General features: G+C 41.4%; 1 protein-coding gene across 2 annotated transcripts in view; it reads right to left on the minus strand.

Annotated features, from left to right (window-relative positions):
* Nucleotides 1–2693: 2693 nt before the first annotated feature.
* The window catches only part of caprin1b (cell cycle associated protein 1b), a 46648-nt gene continuing 27162 nt past the window's right edge, over nucleotides 2694–22179 (minus strand). Inside the window, exons 7-18 of one of the 2 annotated variants that reach the window (XM_034176258.1) lie at nucleotides 11355–11534; nucleotides 9376–9428; nucleotides 9199–9282; nucleotides 8150–8323; nucleotides 7959–8067; nucleotides 7803–7864; nucleotides 7631–7723; nucleotides 7194–7340; nucleotides 5277–5430; nucleotides 3535–3711; nucleotides 3317–3423; nucleotides 2694–3216 (exon numbers count right to left, since the gene is read on the minus strand). In XM_034176258.1, the coding sequence (XP_034032149.1) occupies nucleotides 3130–3216; nucleotides 3317–3423; nucleotides 3535–3711; nucleotides 5277–5430; nucleotides 7194–7340; nucleotides 7631–7723; nucleotides 7803–7864; nucleotides 7959–8067; nucleotides 8150–8323; nucleotides 9199–9282; nucleotides 9376–9428; nucleotides 11355–11534 (1427 nt within the window). In that variant the 3' untranslated portion in view covers nucleotides 2694–3129. Of the gene's footprint in view, nucleotides 3217–3316; nucleotides 3424–3534; nucleotides 3712–5276; nucleotides 5431–7193; nucleotides 7344–7630; nucleotides 7724–7802; nucleotides 7865–7958; nucleotides 8068–8149; nucleotides 8324–9198; nucleotides 9283–9375; nucleotides 9429–11354; nucleotides 11535–22179 lie in introns of both variants that reach the window. The other variant, XM_034176257.1, reaches the window with a different exon arrangement.

A 22179-nucleotide genomic window follows, 5' to 3' on the forward strand; every position in this document is an offset into this window, starting at 1 on the left:
GATTGTTATGAGCTCAGACACATTTATTGCATAAAAGCCGCCATTTGGTGGTTGTGTCAAATAATACAAAAATCCTTAAACAAAGCGAGTTACATTTCTGAGAAAGCGCTTTGTATGTATGTTTGGAATGCCACACATTACTGGTTCATTTTTTATCCACCCAAATTACATCAGCGATCAGCTTCAATCATAATATTATTCGCTCCTGTCAACGTGGTATACTTTCGAGACGGATTAGGTCAAATTTGCCCACTGGCTCATGGATCAATTTTGGGTTCAGAAGGTGACCTGAGTTAGTTCCAGCTACATTTAACCCCAAGTAAATTGTGTGTATGGAGATACGAAACTCACATAACTAGAACTATAAGCTTCGCAATGGCAACATGTGGATAAAATGCCATGTACTACAGTTTTGCCTCAGTGGAGTTATGGATTTTAAAAAGTTCCACATTTTTAAACTGCTGTGGGATATTGTCAAGATGGGTTCTGGACCAGCTGCCATATAATCACACCCCTGTGGGCACTGTCATCCCTTTATGAGGTGTCGATCTCGCTGGGACTAACCTGGTAGAATTAAATCTAACCAGGTAAAAAACAAACAACAAAAAACTCAAATGAGGGTATCTCACTTACTACGATGACCTTACCAACAGCCATAGCTCCATCTTAAGTGGTCTTCACAGTGTTGCGTTACATCATGGGGGTTCTTGATCCAGTTATAATGCATCATGGTCTGTGCTGTAATTAGGTCATGGTGTAGTTGAAGAGAACTCTTGCAAGTTGACTAGTTTGCAGGACATGGTCAAGATTTGCCACAGTAACTTTGACAGCATATTCATTAATCAAAATGATGTAGGATGGAAACCAGGATTGAACTGGGTACAAAACATTCCTACAGAGGCCATTTCTTTTTTGTTGTTGTAATAAGTGTTATCACACCACAGAGGCTCTATGGCACTTACCTAGAAATCCTAAAAATATGTCCTCTCCTAAAGGACCGGTAGTACGTGTACAGGTATTTGGACACTCAGACATACCTGAATTGAACCAGAGAAAGTAAAACCAGTTGAGTGCCCTCTGAGCAGTCGTGAGGTGAATTCATATCTTGGGTTGACAATGACATGGTCTTAAATCATCATATAGCTAAGGCCCCCAAAAACACAAACTACAACTACAACAAAATAGATCTGGGTCAGTCATGGAATTACGCAATGCTACTAATGAAGTGAAAATGGTGCTGGAAAAGGCCAAGATAAATTATGCAGGGAAAATAGAGGAAAAGATGGCAAATAAAAATCTTGGATCTGCTTGGTCGTGTATGAAAACGATAGCTGGACTTCAGGAGCCCAAGTCCAGATCCATCACCTTGTTGAAGGACTTTCAGACAGATGCTGAATTTGCAAATGCTCTGAATACTTTTTACACAAGGTTTGATATCTCAGATCACAGTTCAGAGATTAAGGAAATAAAGCATAAAGTGAAAAACAGTCAGCACTTTATTTCTCAAGAGGTAGAAAAATCTTTTTGTGCCCTCAAACCAAAAAGTCAGGGCCCTGATAATGTTTGCAGTCGCCTCTTAAAAAACTGTGCTAAAGAGCTGAGTCTTATTTTCCAATTTATTTTTAATGTCTCTGGAAATGCAAACTGTGCCAAATGTGTGGAAAGATGCTGTTGTTGTCCCTGCCACCAAAAATTGTACTCCAAAGGTTCTAAATGACTTTAGGCCTATAGCTTTGACGTCAATTGTCATGAAAACCTTTGAGAAATTGGTGAGAACTTAAATTACTAATCAAGTAGGTGCCAACTTGGACCCTATGCAATTTGCCTATAGGCCAAATAGAGGGGTCGAGGATGCCACAGTCACTTTAATGAACTTACTTTTCAGACACCTTGAAGGGAAAGGTGCACATGCCAGACTTTTATTTATTGACTTTTCTTCTGCTTTTAACACAATTCAGCCCCACATTTTAGCCTCAAGACTTTTAGAACATTTTAATCTAAGTTGCAATCTTGTGGGCTGGATTCTGAGCTTCCTCACTAACAGGACACAAAACGTTAGAGTAAATGGGGTCTTGTCTGATCAGACCCAGTCCTCCACCAGGACACCACAAGGTAGTGCTATCTCTACACTTTTGTATATTTTATACACTGATCTCTACAGAAGTTGGAGGGATAGGAGGACTATTCTTTTGGAATCTTTATTCTCTGACAAAGTGTGGCATAGTTTTCAATATGACTGGAGCATCTTTTAATTTTGACCCCTGTGTAATTCTTCAATTGACCCCTTCCTGGCTGTCTATTGAAAATTCAAATGGCCAATCGTTTTTTTTTTTTTTTCAAAAAGAGTAATGTCTAAAGAGTATTTGTTCCAAATTTGTTGCTTCTACGTATCACCATTTGCAGGAATTTTTCAGTTATCTGCTGCACTACTATTGTTCACATATTCTCTAGAGCAGTTTGCAGTTACTATGGGGTCAGATTTCCACACAACTGCGGTGAATCATGTTTTTAGCTGCAGTGCTTTTTGAAGAAAAGATGGGCATGTGAATGGTACTATGTGGAAATCCGACCTGATTCTATCAAATTCACATAGTGCTTGGTTGTAAACAGCGCAGCAAATCCAAATAAAACTTCTAAAGTTGCCCTGTTGAAGAATGACAAAGTTAAACAATACAAACTCAAAAGTTAGCGCATGGGTATGCAACACAACTTTATTGAAACTTTTGAAGCAACATCAACTTACAAACAAGGAAATGGGAGCTGAATGAACATAAAATGCTTTTGAGAACCAAAATGATAGAAGAACTGAGAAAGGGATCACAAGGATTGGACCACCAGTCTGGTAAGTTTTTTTAATACAAAAAATAACTTATGAAATCTTTCAAGTTTACAGGAATATTGTAACACGCATTTGTGTAAATCAATGACTGGATTTACAACTTAGCACGTGTTTCGAATTTAAATGTTGATATTTCCGAATATCAAAGCAGGCATACTTTGATGACAGGAAAAATACCACTGGGGTGGGAAAAACAAAAACCATGGGTGAGCTTGGGAAAATGGATTTTTGAATTTAGGATTTTCAGTGTGGTGCAAGTTATATCAGTCACAGTCATTATGAAAGGCCTTTCAGGATCGCATTGCCTGAGTATTGCCTCGTGACACTCCTCTGGGTCCCTGGCCCGCTCCTCGCTTGTAGTTCTGTTGGTAACCATCCTTCAGCAACATGGGGAGAAAAAACATTTTAAAACTACTCTACAGGCTGAAAAGCTCACACAAACAAAGGCAGAGAGAAGTCTGATTCAGTCTGTCATACCCTCTGATAATTCCCGTTTGAGTAATCCCGAGGCGTGTTGAACTGAGTTGGAGCATAACCAGAGTTTGGAGTGTTGGCAAAAGGAGGACGATAACCATCATAGCCACCTAAACATTGAAAGTCATTTGACTTACAATATTCCTTGTCATTTACAGCAACGTGAGATGGGATTTCTCAGAGATTCTGTCTTCATTTGGGGCTGCAGATTATGGGTTTACCTCTGAAACCATTTGAGGAGCCTCTATAGCCATTGATCATGCCCCTGGCACTGCGGGGTCCACCACGGGACATGCCTCTGCTGTTGTAAAATGATTGCGCCTGCCGAGCAAAGCCTGGGCCCTGTTGGGAAGGCTGCTGATGGCCTCCTGTTTGGTCTTGAGAGTGGAAGGCACCAACTGCCAGAACACAAATGGAAGAGAACAATAAGACAACATTTCATATAATGCTCTGAGACCAATGAAATGAGTTTGTGCAAGGCATGATGTGGAACCACCATCGTCATGTCAGTCAGTCAATGGTGACTGAATTGTCCAGCTGTCCCACTCTAATGATGAAAACTAGAAGAGCAGTCAGAGGACATACTACCGCCAAGTTCCAACAGTTACTTAGTGGGTTTTCCTTTATTTTACCATTCTTAGATCCAGACAGCTGTTCTTTGATCCTATTCATGCATCTTAAATCACCACCAAGGCGGCTATAATTTCATTGCAGTTTGTCTGTGTTGCTTTGATCCTGTAACTGGGACCTGGGCCAGGCCTCAAAGTGGTCTAATTTTGTTTAGTGGACTCATCTTTCGACATTAGTCATTGCACAACGCCCTTAGTTTCGTGTTAGTTGACTAAAACTTTTAGCCTGCTACAGAGGAGGTTAATCTTATTTAATCAACAAGAGTTCATTGTCCTACCTCAAAAATGGCAACTATCATGTACCCCCACTTGATGGATCAGTAAGGAAGGAGAGCCTTGCGGAGGGAGCGAGTGTTCCAGAACCGGAATAATCCACTGGAGATGTTTATGGATGCAGAGCTTCAACGATACCGCTTTTGTCTGCCTAAAATCCTCTTCATCGTGGACATGATAGCCTCAGCCATCAACCACCAAGGAAGAACACCCTCCACTGGTACGCTGGACTCTGCCATGGTTGTAGCAGACAACCAACCCGAAAGAAAACAAAACTCTTGCGCACTGGAGGCATTTTTTGGCAACAGCACTGACAAGGCCACTTATGCCTGCTGTGAAAATCGTTGACTAACGTTAGACAGCTAATCTACAAGTGTAGCCGTCTAGGTGAAATGGAGATTAGATGGCTAGTGTTGGGTGACAATCTTAGTCAGCTAAGTCTAGTAGACTAAAACATTAGACTGCTTTATAAAACTGGGCCAAGAGTCAGAGCTTGACCTGTAGGATCAGGGATAAAGGAATCAAGATGCAAGACTTAAAGCAAGATCAAAGCCAACTTGGATCTGCACCACAAATTTATCAACTTTCTTGCCCCAAGAAGTGTCACTGTGCTAAATTTCTGAAATGAAATCTGTTCATGTCTGAGATACACCCCCCCAAGTTCTGTGAATAAGATCACTAAATTATACCTCCCCTAGTAGTGCCGTACTAGCTGCTTGCATACATTATATGGTACATTTTCATGAAGAAATACCTGAATTATCAAACTCAACCTTATTTTTCCTTCTTGCACATCATTTGGACTCTGCAGATAAGTACTTGCACCTGCTGGTCTTAGGGTCTATCATATGGGACTGATTTACATCATATGGTGTGCCATTACAGTATGACAATTCACTGAAATTGACAAACCCATTTTGGAGCAGTTGCACTTAAATGATGCATGGACAGACAGTGGGTGATTCCCATACCCCCACCCACCCCACAACTCTGTTTGCAGGAGATACAAACTACCGTCTTGTTGATTAATAAATGAAAATTTGTCATTAAAATCTGCACACCAGGCTGCAGTTGTTCTGGCTGCATCTCAGTCTGTTCCACAGGATGCTGGGGCTGGCTGCTGAAGGCCTGGTTGTAGGTGTTCTGGTACTGATTGGCCTGGTTCAAAGCCTCCGTCTCACTAGCTGGTGGGACTGGGGCATTGAGGTTGAACACCTAAGGAACAAACAAAGGCCACATTGTGGTGAATCCAAAACCAGAGGAAAGGTTACAGGCTTAGGAATAAAGCCCGTTATTCAATATTTCCTGGACATAGCTGCTCGACCACAAAGCAACTCAGCTTCAGTATGAGAGGTCACTAGAGGATGGAGCATTTCTACGTCGGTGGTAACATGTTGCAAATCTCTATTACAACTGTGTGACTGTTCAGCTAGTCTGGTCTTTGTGTAAACTTGGGCCACTTTCACGCCTGGAGTTCATTTCAGCTACACACCAGGAGCTAAACTGTTACAATGTTGCACAGTCCAGTTTGTGCCCACACAATTTCTACACAGACCTAAACATGAAAAAAAGAAGAATCACACAAACAAACGGTCTTGTCACTGTTCTGTGGACAGCAGCAACCCCAGAAGTCTGGTGAAACATCAGACCTAAGACTACACTGCTCTTATTTCATTTAGCTTTGATATGACCCTGTACTGCTGTCAGGAGAAAGTCCTTCATGACAAGTACTTTGCACTAGATATTTCTGTAGGCTCTACAACTGTACTCCCAGTCAATCCAAAACACATTTTGCAGTGTCATCTGATAGCAAAACAAAATTATACTGCCTACTGTTCAACCTGGATTTTACATACGAGTCAGACATTCCTTCCATTGGGTCAGACTGTATTCTCACCCCAAAAGAAACCTACCACAGTTCACTCTGAACCATACTTATCCAGTAGTGGAGGAAGTACCAAGTCTCAGTACTTAAGTAAAAAAGTAAAAATACAAATAACCAAAGAAATATTTACTTTAGTAAAAATAGAAGTACGGCTACTTAAGTAAACGTAAATATCACCTGCTTTTAAATGTACTTTTAAGTATTAAAAGTACTTGCATATTTATTAATGTCCATATTCTAATAAAAAGTGTATGGACTTGCTAGTTTTAGGATAATGTAATTATGCTTACCATTTGTGTTACATGACTTACAATTCTGGATATTGTAAAGTTATCTGGAGAATTAAATATCATTAAGCAAAATCAAACAAGGAACACTTGTTATACATCTTTAAAAGATTTATTCCATTTCCTTTAAACACTGTTAAAGATTTTATACTTCACTTTGGGGAAAAAACAAAACAAAACACTTGTGTGATAGACACATAAGCAGTCCCAAACACTGAATTCAAATTACTTAAAGCAGTACTACAGTATGCAGGATTACTCCCTCTTCAGAAATTGTGCATTATGTTATATAACAAACACTAACTTACTACAAAATGCAGCAGTGAATTTGTTTACAAGGTGTGGAAACAGTTAGCATAAGTGTGGCAAAATGGTGTGGACTAAAAAAGTAAGAGAAGAAATGTAGTACAGTAGAAAGTACAAATACCTGCTGCAAAATGTAACTGAGTAAAAGTCGAAAGTATGCACTACTGATTCTACTTAAGTAAACTACAGATACATAAAAAAATGTACTTAAGTACTGTAACAACATATTTGTACTTTGTTACATTCCACCACTCTACTTATCCCAGACTTTTCAGGCAGAACATTGGCTGCACAACAGATCTATGGCATGTTCATGCTTCCCCAACTGAATCCAAAGATTAGTACAAATGTTCCACTTCACTTGACATACAAGTTGGGGTGAGAGCACCCTTACATATGCAGTGGTTTAGAATGAAGCATTTTCTGTCACTGTTAATCAACTTTAAGTGAAGACCAAAAAAAAAAAGTCAGATGATGAAATTAAATCAAATGGGTCTTACTGTCTGCATTGACTGGAATGGTGCTGCGTTGACGTTGATGCCACTGCTGTGAGGGGTTTTGGAAACAGGCTGGAAAACCTGTGTCTGAGAAGCAGGCGGGAGTGCTGTAGAAGGTGCAGGCTGCTCTGATGACAAAGACATGGAGGCCTGCTGAAGAAAGAAACACCACAAGTAGTATGAAGCATTTATATTTACACACACACACACACACACACACCTCTCCAGCACAGCACAGTACAGGTGGGAGCAGACACCATCCAAGTGACCACCTTCAAACTAGGCTGCAAAACCCCCAGAATGTATATTTTTAACTGGCTGTACTGTTGAGGTTGAACAATGCTAAATCTGGACAACAGCTCACTGTTCTCATCTTATACACTTCCACACAAGAAATAATGTAAATACAGTTCAAGCTGGGACATTGCAGCACAGTTTACCTGGATTGGGTCAATGGGTTCTGTTGAAGCTCTAGGATCTGGCGTGTGCGACGTCTGATACATGGGGGGTGGTGTTGGGGAGATGATGGGGACCTGAAGTCAGAGATTAGAAGTCTGACATGTCGTGTTACTGGAAGGAAACCTATACAACCAATTATGTTTCCAAACTCACTTGTGTGGGCTCAGGTTGCACAGGAACAGTATTAGGTTGCGATAGCCGGGATTCTGGGTGAACTAGGAAGATTCAAGTACAGTGTCTTAGTGAACCAGAAAGCCAATTAGTGTTGCATTTATACATCTTGGCAGCACTTCCATGTAGAAATCATACCTGGAGGACACACCATCTGGGGTAATTCTATGTTCTGAGTGGGTTTCATGGGCTGCGCAGATACAATAGCTGGGTCTATTGGCTGTCCATCAAATTCCAGCATGGAGTCCTGAGATCAGTTACAAATAAATAAATAAACAAATAGCACTATGGCAAAGATAAATAGTAAATCAATATCACCAAGTTCCCACCTGCATGAAGTTGTAAGTTCCCTGCATCTGTGCCATCAAGTCCTGCACCACCTGCTTCCTGACCATGGGGTCAGTAGGCGGTACAGGAGACACCATGTTCAAGGAGTGAGTCTCCATGGTAACAGGAGGAGGCGCAGTCTGCACACTTTGCTGGGGCTGCATGGCAGTGACTGCCTGGAAGACAAAGGCAGAAAAACAAAAACAAAAAACGCTTGATTATCATAAATTAAGAGGAAAAGTAGTCTCCGGTCTTTAGAGGCTAGATTTATAAATATTATTTGTCTAGAAAGTGATTTTAATTTGTTCATCTTCTATTAAGACAGGTCAGGTGCAGGAGCTTGCAAGTGATACTCATTTGTAGACATGCAAAGACATTTTAATCCATAAAGTTCTGTATAACTGTGGGCGCGGTTGCTTTGAGTGACAGGTGCTGAGTTCAGTGACTCCTCTTCTCGTAGCCTCTGATCGTTACCGAGCGTTCACTGTTAGTGCTCACTTGCTGTTGTGTTGTTGCGTGTCTGTTTGGTTATTTATTACAAACACCTGGAATAAGCGGTCTTCTTGTGCAGTGAAATGTTCTAAGGAATCATCTAAGAGGTCTCTGTTGAAATATTCACACAGTGAAACCCTCGTCTTATGTAAAGGATGTCACATGTTTAACGTCCCAGTTAGCAAAAAACAAAAAACAGTCAAAAAGATGGGAGTGTTCAGGTTGTTTTCATCACACACTGAGCCACCCGCGCTTCACCTCTATGTATTCAGTTGTTCCGGGTCTCTACAGAAAAAATGGTCACGCAGGCTTTGTCCAGCACATCCTTGAGTACTGGTTCACTGGTCCTTTTCACTATGTGATGATGTGGCAACTACTACTGCGATGTTCACTAGCAATTGTGTTGTGCATTATTGCCACAAACGGGGTGAGCAGCACGATTCAAAAGGGATGTCAAAATAGATAAATCGTGAAATTTTGCGGCTAGGTGGCCAAATGACACGTCCGCTTTACATAATCCTGAATGTAAGTTTTAATGGCTGATAAGCCTGCAGTGTACCTCTGTCTCGGAGGTCCACTCATGCCCCTGCTCCTTTTCACTGCTGCTGTATGTACTGTCTGGAATGAACTGTCTGTTCACAAACTGGACAGAAACAAATTCAAGTGTCAGAACAGTGCAGTGGAAAATAAGATCAGCAAACATGACTTCAATGGCATAAGGAAAAATCATTCTCACCTCTGTGGTTTCCACTGCAATGGGCTCCGTGTACTCTTCAATGATTTCAGTTTCTGTAAAGACAATCCAGCCAACATGTTAAGTATATTTATTGCTCAATTAAATCAGCATTTGAACCATACCTTTGTTTATGTATTGCTGTCACGCTATTAAAAAATTTGAAGATTGGCAGTTAATCTACATTAATTACATTTAATTTTGTGAATTTTTCTGAATATATCCCCTTGAAATTGCAAGACACATATACAGCAGAAAAATAAAATAACGCAATGCTAAAATACCCTTGGCCATATGAGCATGTAATTAATGAATGTATGTGTAGAAAGAATGTGACTTTTTGACCCCTAAGAATAGGTCAAGATTAGCCATCTTTGAACTTGTCCAAGGTCTGTGTCCCAAGAACATTCCCTGTGAATTTGAAGACCCTGGCAGAAATCGGATTGGAGTTATGCTGAGGATGGACGGAAGGACGTAAAGTCTTCACAATACCCGATGGCCATGTTTTAGCATCTGTTAAAAATGAGGAGTCTCGCAGAAACACAAAAATGAACAAAAAGAAAACTTCACTCTTGCAACCAATTACAGAAATAATCTGCAATCCGTGACATTTACAAAAATGGTGCATCATGAACACACTAGGCATGATTTATTGTTGCACTACAAAGTGTAGTTTCAACAATTTTTGTCACTTCAATTAAGGTGGTGTACATGTGATGTAGCAATTTTCATTTTGCATATCAGCATTTGTTTTCCCCTGATTTTGCAATACAGACATGATCCTGTGTGTAAAGTCTGTGTGGGGGTCTGAGTGGGTGGCTTTTCTAATATTAGCCTCTCAGGGGGTGAGGGTATTTCTGTTACACGTATCAGAGGTCAAACAAGCTGTCAGTCACAAATTCCGCTTAAATCAGGAGAATATCTGAAAACACTCAGATCTGCCACCATGTTGCACTGGCTTAGTGGTCAGCACTGTTGCCTCACAGCAAAAAAGGTCATGGGCTTGATTCCCACCTGTGGTCTTTCTGTGGGGAGTTTGCGTGTTCTTCCCATGTTTGTGTGGATTCTCTCCATGTGCCCCAGCTTCCTTCCACAACCAAAGACATGCAGGTTAGGTGGATTGTAAACTTTAAATTGTCCGTAGGCGTGCGGGCGGGCGTGAATACATTTGTCTATATGTGGCCTTGCGACAGACTGGCATCCTGACCAGGGTGTACCACGTCTCACGCCTTATGACTGCTGGGATAGGCTCTAGCCCCTGTGACCCTTAATAGGAATAAGTGAGTATGGAAAATGGATGGATGGACGGACTCTCAGATTTGCAGGACTTTGAAGACAGTGACCATTAAATAACAAACATGAAAATATAAAAAGATAGAAGTCGTACAATATGACCCCTGTAATAATTATTTTATTAGATCCAAAACGGAGTCATTTTCAAATCTGCTGACTGAACATCAAACATTTCTACACAGTTTTTAGCCTGTCAGAACTCTGTGGCCACCTAATTGTTAAAGCCAAACTAGCAGCCCAGCACTAAACACCTGCTGGCTAAAACCCCCATTTATATCATTAACAGTTATTAAAGAAAGTTATTATTGTAAGATAAGTATTTAGCAGGTGTTAAGACTTTCATCTGGAGCTGAGCATCAGGGCGCATTATTAACAAGGCTGTTTTAATTCCTCATGTCAGAGAACAACATAAAGCAGATCCATGTGACGTGGATATTCTGACTATTTTTTATCGACACTATAGTATAGACACTATATTGTACAAAAAAGTTTCCCAAGGCACATGCAAAAAAACAAAAAAAAACAAAACACTGCTTACCAACCAAAGTAAGCATCAAAACTAAACAGATCAAAGTGCAAATAGTTGAGATTTTAAAAAAAGGTGTTATAGGTGCTGTAAATAATTAATTTTCATTAATGAGTAATGTGACAGCCATAGATGTAGTATGACTTTAGAAAACAGCTGTGACCTGGATCAACAGTCTGCTCTTCTGCTTCTGACGATTCAGCTACTATGGCTGCAGCTCCTGCTGGCTCTTCCTCCTCCTCCTCTGGCTCCTCCACCTCACACACTCCATTTTGGTGTGATGGATTCCGGTCAAAGTACCCGCTCAGCAGAACCTGGTCCAAAGTTTCTTTCAGTGCTTTGTCTACGAAGAGAGTCAAGAATGATAATGTTACTGGAAAGTTCGTTCCTGACATTCTAAACACTTATTTTCGGACAGAATTTTTTATTTTTTTTGAGTAATTTATTTTTTTTAAATCAGTGAAAATGTTTGGGATGTCTCCCACACTGTTCTCTGTGCCGGAGGATTTTTGGAAGGGTAATTCTCAACAAAATTCAGCGGCAGCTGTTTGTTTCTATTTGTTTGTCACTATAAATTAGTTTTCATGCTTACGAAGTCAATCACTGACTGCATCTTATCTCCCAGAGTTTTGTTTAATCCTGAATAGCAAATTGGGGAATGACTTTATGCATCATAGTAACTTTTTGATCCAGCTTTGTCAACCTTGAACAAACTTTGTTCATGTAGTGGTTACAGCCAACATCTGCACCAGATTTGAAATCTGGATCCAATTTTTGCATCGTTCAAAAATTTCATCCTAATTCTCAAAATCGTTAATAGTATGTGGTAACTTCAGGGTGTTCTTAGTTTATTAGTTTATAAATGACAGATTTGTAGTGACTACGGCTTGAAACTTGTTTCATTGCACTCCATCAGGGTAAAACGTTTAAAGCAGAAGTAGCATTTGTTGCGGTTTTTGTTCAAAGTTGAACAGCTCAATCAATGTATGGACAAAGGCGCAACTCCTGTCTTTCATTTTCGGGCGGGTTGCCAGGTCTGCACTTGGTAAGTGGAAATTTTCAAGATTCTCACTAACCTGTGGACATCACAGTGGGGGCCTACACACAGGCTGAGTACTGTGTGATGTGGTGCAACGGTAAACACCATTCATGGTTTGGTATGAATTGTGATTTCAAGGTCACAGGACAGTTCAAATCATGGTAAGACTCCTTTCACATTTCCTCATACAGGTACAGAACAAATAACTTGTATAAAATTAAAATCACATGATATATTTAATAAGTGGTTTGTTCCATTTAAAATCTTATGGTTCTTCAGTTTTGTTTTATTTGTTGCCCCCCTACTGTGCAGAGTGGAGGTAAAGTCTGTCTTGTCTTGTGTTCTGGCTCCCAATGTGTTCAGTGCATGCAAGAACTGGCTGCTGGGTCAGGTCATGAAGTCCACTTCCAGGCGTGTCTTTGCCTGAGAGTCAACATTCACTGCCCCTGACTTGGCAGACAGTGCTGTGATCTTTATGGACTTGACTGGTGTCTTGACTGCTGTAGTTGAAAGACTAAAGCAGCTTTCACATTGGAGTATTCGTAATGCGCGCATACTCAGCCTTTTTCCGTGTTCATAGATCTGCTTGCAGCTGCATGTGTTCGCTTTTTAATGTGTGCACAGTCGCGTGTAGCCGCTATTTAAATCCAGTTCCTTCCTGTTGGCTGTGCAGAACATCATTGCGCTTGGAAAACAGTGGACTATATCATGAGGTTTTTAGTTTCATTACTGCCACATATGTAGCCAAAGCTGCTATTTTCTGCCTCTGTGGAAGTGCGCTCTGTTCTCTACTGCACCGTGTGGTGCGGCTTAGAAACAGTCAGTCAATCAAGATTATTATTATCATCATCATCATTATTATTATTATTATTAGTCTTGGTGGATCATTTTCATCGTGTACAGATGCTGCCGAGTCTGGCTGTGGTAAAGGCTGCTGTGACTCTACACTTTTAAAGCACCGGTTGCTCCGATCAGGTCTGCTGATTCGATCAGACCTGATCAATCAGGTCGTCTGATGAGTGCACGGACATGCATCGACTGCGCTTTTATTTTAAAGAGTCACAGCGCGTATTATGGCATGTGATGATCACACTGACATGCAGCGACGAGGCTTTTGTTTTAAAGTCAGAGCAGTTTTTGTGAAGGCTCTCAGTTGTCCAGGTGGTTTCCATAGTAGAGAAGCTTGACTCTTCGACTGGACTGGGTTGTTTGACGCTTCAAATCGCAGAAGCTTCCTCAGCTAAAATTCTTGCTCTGGTAGTCTGACCTCTGTCTTGACTCTTATAGAGAAGAATAATGAAGCCACAAAAGCTGGAGTTTTAAACCTAACCAGACCCCTCCTACTGAGAGGCAGACTGCTATTGGCTAGTGACTAAACAATTGCTCTAATTAGCACCCACTGTGCTCTAGTTTCTAGCCTAGCTAAACTAGCCTCACATTCACCCTGACATCGGGGTGAATGTTAGGCATAATTGTAAAGCGCTTTGAGCGTCTGATGCAGATGGAAAAGCGCTATATAAATGCAGTCCATTTAGTTAGCACCCTCCTAATGATAGGGTAGCTGTCCCTCCTAACGATGGGATTGACGCCTCTCCTGATGACGTGAATGACTCATTACCATGAACAAAAGACTGAAACTGCTTTGACCTGAGTACCCCATTGTAAAGAGGGGACAAAGCGTATCTCAGACCCCCTCCCCGGTTAAGGCTGGGTTTCAACTGTTTCACATACAATGCCTCCTTGACTCCTCTCTCAAACCATTTCTTTTCTATGGCTAAGATTTTAACTTCCTTGTCCTCAAATGTATGGTTAGTGTCTTTAAGGTGGAGATGAACTGCAGACTGCGGTCCACCGGCGCCCTCTCTGCGGTGCTGGTATAGCCTTTTGTGTAACGGCTGCTTAGTCTCAGCTATATAGTGTTCGTTACAGTTTTCCTGACATCTGATGGAATACACTACATTGCTCTGTTTGTAACTAGGGATCCTGTCCTTAGGGTGAACTAATTTCTGTCTCAAGGTGTTAACAGGTTTAAAGTAAAATGGGATTTGGTGCTGTCTGAAGATCCCTTGTAGTTTTTCCCCTACTCCAGCTAAATAAGGGAGAGACACTCTTCTTCTTGGCTCCGTCTCATCTCTGTCTGGTGTCTTTGTTCTTTGGGACTTCTGCACTTTATCCAGGGACCATCGTGGGTACCCACATACTGTGAGGGCTTTCCGGACATGTTGATCTTTAGTCCTTCCCTCTGCAGTTGTGAGCACCTGTAGGGCTCTGTGTTGAAGAGTCCTGATCACCCCAAGCTTGTGTTCAAGGGGGTGGTTTGAGCCAAAGAGCAGATATTGGTCAGTATGAGTGGGTTTTCTGTAAACCCCTGTCTGGAGCTGCCTGTTCTCTCCAATCGTAACATCACAATCCAAGAAGGCTAAATGGTTGTTTCTGGCATCCTCACGTGTGAACTTGATATTGGGGTCCACCGAGTTGATGTGCTCTGTAAAGGCCTCCACTTCCTGTTGCTTGATTTTAACCCATGTGTCACTGACATATCTGAACCAGTGACAGAGATGCCCATGAAGGATGAAGGCTCTCTTCTCCACTAGCTCCATGTACAGATTGGCCACAATTGGGGATACTGGAGACCCCATCGCACAACCATGGATCTGCCCGTAGTAAATCCCCCTAAAACAAGAAATACATGATATTAAGACAGATCTCCAAGAGTTGGCAGATGTGGTCTGGTGTAAGTTTGGTCCTTCCAAGTAGAGACGCATCGTCCAGCAGCCTCTGCCTCACAGCTGAGACGGCCTCAGCAGTGGGGACGCAAGTGAACAACGATGTCACAGCACAATGACAGAGCACTTATTGTTTGATCACACACACACACACACACACACACACACACACACACACACACACACACACACACACACACACACACACACACACACACACAGAGAGAGAGAGAGGGAGAGAGCGACAGGCCGACCTGCTGTTTCTGGATTTCTGTGTTGAGGTTCGATTCCCTGTTCTGAGCACATACACGTCCATCAGGTGTTCTGATCAGAGGCGCTGTGGGCTGTGTGATCCTCTTCTCCAGCTGATTCCTCTGGATGCACGCACTCAGTTTTTAGTTGTGTACAGGAGTGCCGTGTTGCACAGACCTGCATGAAGTAACACTGTGCTGCGCAGACCTGCTTAAAACTGTGTCCAGCGCTCTACGCCGAAGAAAATTGAACATGTTTAATTTCTTCCATCCTATGCACATAGCGCTCAACATACTGCTGCGGAGGGAGAAAAAAACTCGCGTAGAGCTGCTAAACTCAGCGTAGACGATACACCACAATAAGCAGCTCTACGAATACGCCAGTGTGAAAGGGGCTTAAATGAAGAGTTGGAGGTTCTGGGTTTGCAATTGTTCTTCATCAAGACTAAGACCCCCTTCAGACTGGGGCTTTTAATTCTGGTCATCTCAGATGCTGGCTGAATCTGACTAGAGTAAGCAGGATAGCATTTTTCTGAATCTGAATGGTACTACTCAGATTTAAGACCAATTATAAAACAGAGATCTGAACACAACAGTCGCTTCAATACAGCCAGCTCCAGGATCATGACATCATACTTAATGGTGGGTGGGGTCGGCGTTCAGTTCATGTGCACCAACTCCGAAGTCAACTTGTCCAAATATGAAATTGGTTACTCGATCCTTAAACTGTGGACATAATAAACTCTACATGGTGGTCATATAAATAAGCCTTCTGATCCCCTCTGCAAATCATTTATGAAAATAGTGGATGCATTAGGATTTCGGCAATGCATTCGGGATTTGACCCACATTAGTGGAAATACCCTGGATCTGGTTCTCGCACGTGGTATTGCTGTCACGAATACTGACATCATGCCTCTTACATTAGTGGTCTCTGATCACTCACTTATTACGTTTACAGTTTCACTGCCATGTTTAGTGGAACAACCTTATTTATCATTACGGCGATGCATCAACTCAACTAAGACTGAACTAGAAGCTACACTCAAAAATATAAACGCAACACTTTTGGTTTTGCTCCCATTTTGTATGAGATGAAATCAAAGATCTAAAACTTTTTCCACATACACAATATCACCATTTCCCTCAAATATTGTTCACAAACCAGTCTAAATCTGTGATAGTGAGCACTTCTCTTTTGCTGAGATAATCCATCCCACCACACAGGTGTGCCATATCAAGATGCTGATTAGACACCACGATTAGTGCACAGGTGTGCCTTAGAGTGCCCACAATAAAAGGCCACTCTGAAAGGTGCAGTTTTATCACATAGCGCAATGCCACAGATGTCGCAAGATTTGAGGGAGCGAGCAGTTGGCATGCTGACAGCAGGAATGTCAACCAGAGCTGTTGCTCGTGTATTGAATGTTCATTTCTCTACCATAAGCCGTCTCCAAAGGCGTTTCAGAGAATTTGGCAGTACATCCAACCAGCCTCACAACCGCAAACCACATGTAACCACACCAGCCGAGGACCTCCACATCCAGCATGTTCACCTCCAAGATCGTCTGAGACCAGCCACTCGGACAGCTGCTGAAAGAATCGGTTTGCAACAGTTTTGCAATCGGTTTGTTCAACACGGTGGCAACACTTATTCATGGACAACCACCTGTAGTTCGCTCTCCTTTTACAGCACAAGATTTCCTGGATTACTTTGAGAAGAAAATAGATAACATTAGGTTGAACATATCCCAGCATGCCTTAACCCAGCCACTACACGCTGCTATTGAGGTGGGCGCCAGTACTGAGGTATTACCTAGATTTACAGAATTTGATGGTATCTCTCTAGACATGCTGACGAAACTCGTAACGTCAACAAAAAGCACAACCTATTTATCCTATACCAACAAAACTGTTTAAGGACCTTTGGCCCACTCTTGGGCCAATTGTGCAGGAAATTATTAATCTTTCTTTAACTTCTGGATCTGTTCCTAAACATTTCAAATATGCAGTGATTAAACTATTACTTAAGAAACCTAATCTTGACTCTAGTGTATTGAAAAACTATCGGCCGATATCAAATCTATCATTATCTAAAATTCTGGAAAAAGTGGTGTCACGGCAGCTTGTAGACTATCTTACTGAGAATAATCTTTGAGCCGCTGCAGTCTGCTTTTAGAAAAAATCATTCCACAGAAACGGCTCTCACTAAAGTGAATGATCTTCTGCTTACAATGGATTCGGACACCACTATGGTTCTGTTGCTGTTAGATCTCAGTGCTGCATTTGATACAGTGGATCATCATATTCTACTTGATAGGCTGGAAAATCATTTTGGGATTACTGGGAGTGCCCTTGCATGGCTGACGTCATACTTGACCAGTCGTTCTCACTGTTTTGTATAGTAACACTACCTCTAACCTTAGTGACATGAAATTTGGGGTTCCTCGGGGGTCTGTCTTAGGCCCCCTGCTTTTCTCCCTTTATATAGCACCCCTTGGGCCCATATTGCGGCATTCTGGGATTACCTTTCACTGCTATGCAGATGAGACTCAGTTATACAACCCCTGGCAAAAATTATGGAATCACCGGCCTCGGAGGATGTTCATTCAGTTGTTTAATTTTGTAGAAAAAAAAGCAGATCACAGACATGGCACAAAACTAAAGTCATTTCAAATGGCAACTTTCTGGCTTTAAGAAACACTATAAGAAATCAGGAAAAAAACTTGTGGCAGTCAGTAACGGTTACTTTTTTAGACCAAGCAGAGGGAAAAAAATATGGAATCACTCAATTCTGAGGAAAAAGTTATGTAATCATAAAAAAACAAAAGAACGCTCCAACACATCACTAGTATTTTGTTGCACCACCTCTGGTTTTTATAACAGCTTGCAGTCTGAGGCATGGACTTAATGAGTGACAAACAGTACTCTTCATCAATCTGGCTCCAACTTTCTCTGATTGCTGTTGCCATCAGCTTTGCAGGTTGGAGCCTTGTCATGGACCATTTTCTTCAACTTCCACCAAAGATTTACAATTGGATTAAGATCCGGACTATTTGCAGGCCACGACATTGACACTATGTGTCTTTTTGCAAGGAATGTTTTCACAGTTTTTGCACTATGGCAAGATGCATTATCATCTTGAAAAATGATATCATCCCCAAACATTCTTTCAATTGATGGGATAAGAAAAGTGTCCAAAATATCAACGTAAACTTGTGCATTTATTGATGATGTAATGACAGCCATCTCCCCAGTGCCTTTACCTGACATGCAGCCCTATATCATCAATGACTGTGGAAATTTACATGTTCTCTTCAGGCAGTCATCTTTATAAATCTCACTGGAACGGCACCAAACAAAAGTTCCAGCATCATCACCTTGCCCAATGCAGATTCGAGATTCATCACTGAATATGACTTTCATCCAGTCATCCACAGTCCATGATTGCTTTTCCTTAGCCCATTGTAACATTGTTTTTTTCTGTTTAGGTGTTAATGATGGCTTTCGTTTAGCTTTTCTGTATGTAAATCCCATTTCCTTTAGGTGGCTTCTTACAGTTCGGTCACAGACGTTGACTCCAGTTTCCTCCCATTCGTTCCTCATTTGTTTTGTTGTGCATTTTCGATTTTTGAGACATATTGCTTTAAGTTTTCTGTCTTGACGCTTTGATGTCTTCCTTGGTCTACCAGTATGTTTGCCTTTAACAACCTTCCCATGTTGTTTGTATTTGGTCCAGAGTTTAGACACAGCTGATTGTGAACAACCAACATCTTTTGCAACATTGCGTGATGATTTATCCTCTTAAGAGTTTGATAATCCTCTCCTTTGTTTCAATTGACATCTCTCATGCTGGAGCCATGATTCATGTCAGTCCACTTGGTGCAACAGCTCTCCAAGGTGTGATCACTCCTTTTTAGATGCAGACTAACGAGCAGATCTGATTTGATGCAGGTGTTAGTTTTGGGGATGAAAATTTACAGGGTGATTCCATAATTTATTCCTCAGAATTGAGTGATTCCATATTTTTTCCCCTCTGCTTGGTCTAAAAAAGTAACCGTTACTGACTGCCACAATTATTTTTCCTGATTTCTTATAGTGTTTCTTAAAGCCAGAAAGTTGCCATTTGAAATTACTTTAGTTTTGTGTCATGTCTGTGATCTGCTTTTTTTCTACAAAATTAAACAACTGAATGAACATCCTCCGAGGCCAGTGATTCCATAATTATTGCCAGGGGTCGTATATCAATCAATCAATCAATCAATTTTTTTATATAGCGCCAAATCACAACAAACAGTTGCCCCAAGGCGCTTTATATTGTAAGGCAAGGCCATACAATAATAGTATATGCCGATAACTGCTGGTAATCTCGTTCACATAAAATCCTTAGAAGATTGCCTTGCATCAGTGAGAAGTTGGATGTCTAGAAACTTCCTACTTTTAAACTCTGAAAAGACTGAAATGATGGTTCTTGGTCCAGTGAGACATCGGCATCAATTTGACCAGTTAACACTCAGCCTAGGCTCGTGTGTCATACATCACAGTGAAAGTGAGGAACCTTGGGGTAATTTTTGATCCTTCGTTGTCCTTTGGTCTCCACATTGGAAATATTACTAGGACTGCTTTCTTCCACCTGCGAAATATAGCGAAGATTCGTCCCATCCCGTCTATGGCTGATGCTGAGACCCTGATCCATGCGTTCATCTTTTGTAGATTGGACTACTGCAATGTTCTATTTTCTGGTTTACCGTAGTCTAGCATTACGGGTCTCCAATTGGTTCAGAATGCTGCAGCCAGACTTTTGACACGAAACAAAGTTTGACCACATTACACCCATTTTGGCGTCTCTTCACTGGCTTCCTGTCCCAGTGAGATCAGATTTTAAGGTTCTGCTACTAACCTATAAAATTATTCATGGACTGGCACCTCCCTACCTAATTAAACCTTACATACCGGCCCGGGCTTTACGTTCTCAGGGTGCAGGACTACTTTGTGTCCCTAACGTGAATAAGAAGTCTGCGGGTCACAGAGCTTTCGCTTATCATGCCCCTGTTTTGTGGAATGATCTCCCTGCGTTAATAAAACAAATCAGATTCTGTGGAGACTTTCAAGTCCAGACTTAAGACGCACTTATTTTCCCTTTCATATGGCTAGCATACTGGTGCAGTTTTGTTTTACGCTTTTTACTCTTAACTCATGTTATTAGTAATTGAAGTGGGTCGCGGCCTCAACTTCACCTAAATTCTGGGTCTTTTAGTGAAGCTTAGGGCTAGCAGCCGGCGATCACCTTAGTATTTCTTCTGTTTTTCTTGTTAATTAATGCTGGCAAATTATACAGTATTTTTTGTCTTTCTGATGCCTGATTCTGTTTTTTCTCTGTTTAAGGTGCAGCTCCATCCAGAGATGGGAGTTGTGTTTGTGTTGGTGATCCTCCTGTCCTGTGCACCAACAGCAATTCTTGTATAGTCGTCCGTGAATTGTTCTGTGAATTATTTCTGTAATTTATGTTTGTAGCATGGCCCAAGCAGAGGGTCACCCCTTTGAGTCTGGTCTGCTTGAGGTTTCTTCCTCAGAGGGAGTTTTTCCTTACCACTGTTGCTCTGGGGGTTGGTAAGGTTAGACCTTACCTGTGTGAAGCGCCTTGAGGCAACTCTGTTGTGATTTGGCGCTATATAAAGGAAATAAATTGAAACTGGATCCTTGATCTCTAGACATTAATACAAATAAATAAAATCGGCAGTTTTTGTCAAAAGTGTTTCCTTTCAGACATTCATGCCATTAATGTCACTCCATACCACTGATCTCAGCTGTGCTGCACGTCAGGATGTAATTCATAAAGAACACAGGACGTCTCATTTTGGGAGGGAAAAAAAAATGTTTTTAGTTTCTTGTAGTTTGTCTGTATTATAATGTTTGGAAAGAGGTGTCATTTAATTTTAAAAATTCACTTTGAAGTTATTAATTCTGACTAGACTATCTTTACTCAGCAGAGTGGCGCAGTGTTTGGAGCTGTGCAAATGGAATGGAGAACGATTCTCGTTTCTTTCCTGCACCAAGACCAGAGTCCCAGTTAATGACTAATCTGCACAAAAGTGACTCATGATTGACATCTTTAAATGGCTTTGAGAGAGGTTAAGAAGCGGCCTTGCCGCTGCTGAAAAGCAGTAAAGCAAAGAACCAATGAAGCAGCGGGTCATAGCACTGCTTCAAGCTTTAAAGCGGAACTGTTACAGAAGCTGTTGATTACAGACCTGCTACAGGGTCTGCAATCAACGTAAAGAAATGATCTTTTTCCCGACAAACATCCTCAAAAACAACGGCTGCTGTGAAGGACCAATAAGGGAACAATTAAGCAAAAAAGCTATTGATAGCAGTGGATCGAAACATTTCTTAACGATACCCGATAAGTGGCTCTCGCTACTCGTCCCTAGTTAGGAATGTGTGTAATGTAGGCACAGCTCTGACAATATGTATGCAGAGCATCTGGTGGTAAAACAGGGAAAATCTAAGGGTATACAACCTTATCTACAAATATTCTTGGTTGAGCTAATAGGATCAATAAATGGAATACCTTTGACTGTGATGAATGCTTGGTCTCCAAAGTAAAAGGTCAAACAAGGAAACATCCATTGGATTCTACAACATGTTACCTGTAACATGATAACTAAGCTTGACAGATTGTGCAAACTATTCCTTTTTCAAACCTCATTAACTAATTTTCATCACTTTTTACCAAAATTGGAGCGACTAACTTTTGACTTTTCAGGCAGCCAAGATATCAGAGAAGTGGCTTCAGAACAACTCTGTGAATGTCCTTGAATGGCCCAGCCAGAGCCCAGACCTGAATACAATTGAACATCTCTGGAGAGATCAGAAAATGGCTGTGCACCGACGCTCCCCATCCAACCTGATTGAAATTGAGAGGTGCTGTAAAGAGAAATGGGCCAAACTGCCTAAAGATAGGTACGCTAA

This window comes from Thalassophryne amazonica, chromosome 8 (assembly GCF_902500255.1).
Source record: "Thalassophryne amazonica chromosome 8, fThaAma1.1, whole genome shotgun sequence".
In the NCBI taxonomy this organism is placed as follows: Eukaryota; Metazoa; Chordata; class Actinopteri; order Batrachoidiformes; family Batrachoididae; genus Thalassophryne; species Thalassophryne amazonica.